This window comes from Setaria viridis, chromosome 9 (genome assembly GCF_005286985.2).
Source record: "Setaria viridis chromosome 9, Setaria_viridis_v4.0, whole genome shotgun sequence".
NCBI lineage: Eukaryota > Viridiplantae > Streptophyta > Magnoliopsida > Poales > Poaceae > Setaria > Setaria viridis.
Genome location: NC_048271.2, coordinates 42,810,575 through 42,812,914, shown reverse-complemented (window position 1 = coordinate 42,812,914; position 2,340 = coordinate 42,810,575). Strand labels below are relative to the sequence as shown.

General features: G+C 56.8%; 1 protein-coding gene across 1 annotated transcript; it reads left to right on the top strand.

The window, feature by feature from the left end:
- Positions 1-1,602: 1,602 nt before the first annotated feature.
- LOC117839647 (uncharacterized) lies at positions 1,603-2,340 on the top strand. The gene has a single exon (XM_034720036.2). It carries the CDS (start codon positions 1,671-1,673, stop codon positions 2,115-2,117), a length of 447 nt encoding a protein of 148 aa, XP_034575927.1. The 5' UTR covers positions 1,603-1,670; the 3' UTR covers positions 2,118-2,340.

The window sequence follows — 2,340 nt, the reverse complement described above, 5'->3', positions numbered from 1 at the left end:
CTAAACTAAACGTTAATCCCCCTTATTCACTAGATTAAATTTTAGTCCCCTTGTTCGGTTCTAGTGACAAGAGGCTATTAAAGCAGTTGAACAAAGACCAAACTACCCCTAATCAATGCCTCTCGTCGCGCCATGGTGTCGCTTGCCGGCTCGCAGATCCCCTCGCCATCGCCGGGGCAGAGCCCCTGCACGGCTACGGGCCACAGCGCCACCCGGGGTGCTCCATGCGCACCCTCCTCTCCGTGCTGCTACAGCCAGACTCCACCCCGGGCTCCCCGACCCCGTGCCATGCCGACGCGGGCGACTCTGACATTGAGAACCTCATCAACTCCATCATCGACTTCCACCTCAGCGAGCTTGCCGCCACCGCAGGGCCAGTGCACCCGGTTGTCGTCGCCAAGTCATCATCCGCCATCAACGTGGCCGCCACGGAGCTGCTCGAGCTGTCACGTGACTTCTCCGACAACTCCAGCTTCAGCTTCGACATCTCCGGGAAGCTCGAGCGCCTCGCGATGGTGGCGGCGGTGTGGGCGCCCAGATCCGATGCGCCGGCGATGGCGGGGTGGCACGCGGGAGGGCGACCAGCGGTGGGGGCTGAGTGGGAGGGAGGCCGACGACGAGCGGGAGGGCGGCGGGGGCGATGACGGCGGGAGCCGGGCGGGAGGGTGGTGGGGGCCGGGCAGGAGGGAGGATAGCGGCGGTGGCCGAGCGGGAGGACGGCGGTGGTCGAGCGGGAGGGCGGCGGGGGTGACGGCGGGGGCCGGGCGGCATTAATGAGGGAGGCATTAATGAGGGGTAAACCTTGTCAATAGTCTCCTTTAGTCCCTTTTAGCAACCTCTTGTGGACTAAAAGATTAAAATTTAGGGACTAAAATTGAGCCCCTTTTAGTCACCATGTTTGACAGTTTAGGGCTTAAAAGGGACTAAACTTTAATCCCTAAACTTTAGCAACCCCAAACTAAACAGGACCTAAGGCGATTGAGTGGTGTAGATGGTAGGAGCATGGAGCTTGGAAGCTATTCATGGTAGTGGTAGAGGGCATGACGAGCTAAGAGTCCCCTCGATTAGCGAACAACGGGTGGAGAGCATTAGGGGAGGGAGGGGGGAGCATTGGGGGAGGGGGGTGAGCGTAGGTTCATTGAATCTGGATAGTACAAGTCATCGTCTAAATCTTGAATATGCAAATCGATGTTAGAAAAAAAATCTTTTTTTACACATCTCAATTCACGCAATTTGTGGTATCTTTTAGACATTTATCGTACACACTCCAACACCACGTGCGCATCCTAATTAACACGTGCACCTAGTTTTACCATTACACACAAGACGATAATCTCTCGTCGAACCTGAGGTTCGAAGAACGGTAGCTCGTGGGCAGGGAACGACCGAGAGTTTCCTGCCGTGGAGCTCTCAGCTCGTTCTCACCGGTAATCTTATCTCCTTTTTTCTCCCTGATGATAGGATCCTCTCTGGCCATGCGACGTGGCCTTGCTACGAGTTCGTCGTCGTCTTCCGCTATGCCCAATTAAACACGTGCGGAAACAGGTGCGCCACACCCGTTGCTGTATTATTTAATCAGCGCTTAGCGAGAGCACAACGGTTTCTAGCTGTAGGCTGTAGCCAATCATTAAGCTCTCCCACAGTTGCCACTCTGTGTCACAGAGTCTATAATGGAGCAAGAGCTGGACCTGGAGCTCAGCCTCCTCCACCCCTGCTCGCCCGCGGCGCAGGCGGTGCCGCCCGGCTTCTTCGTCTGCACCTACTGCGACCGCAAGTTCTACAGCTCGCAGGCGCTCGGCGGCCACCAGAACGCGCACAAGTACGAGCGCACCCTCGCCAAGCGCCGCCGGGAGATCGCCGCCGCCATGCGCGCGCACGGCGCCCGGGTCGACGGCGCGGCCGGAAGCGGCAGGCCCGGAGGCGCCGCCGGAGGAGGAGGAGTCGATGACGTAGCTGCAGGCGCCGAGGCTTTGATGGCGAGGCTGCTGACCTCGCATCAAGCTGGTCCGGTGCCTGGGCAATCTAGCGGCGGCGGCCATCTGCGCAACAAGAGCATCAGCTCGTTGGAGCACGGCGTCGAGCGCGCCGACGAGCTGGACTTGTCGCTCAAACTATAAACTTGGGTTGTTCTTGGCTTCTTGCCTTCTATTGCACCTCTGCATTATTTCTACCCTTTGGCTTTTTTGCCTGCTTTCTATACTAGACTAGAAAACTTGGCACGGCTTGCCGTGCCATTACGGTGATTGGGCTAGTGTTCTGCTTTAGAATTTGTTTTAGTTGAACGTGTGAGGTTCAAAACTTTAAGTTACATGAAATTTTCTAGTGGTAACCTTTTTTTTT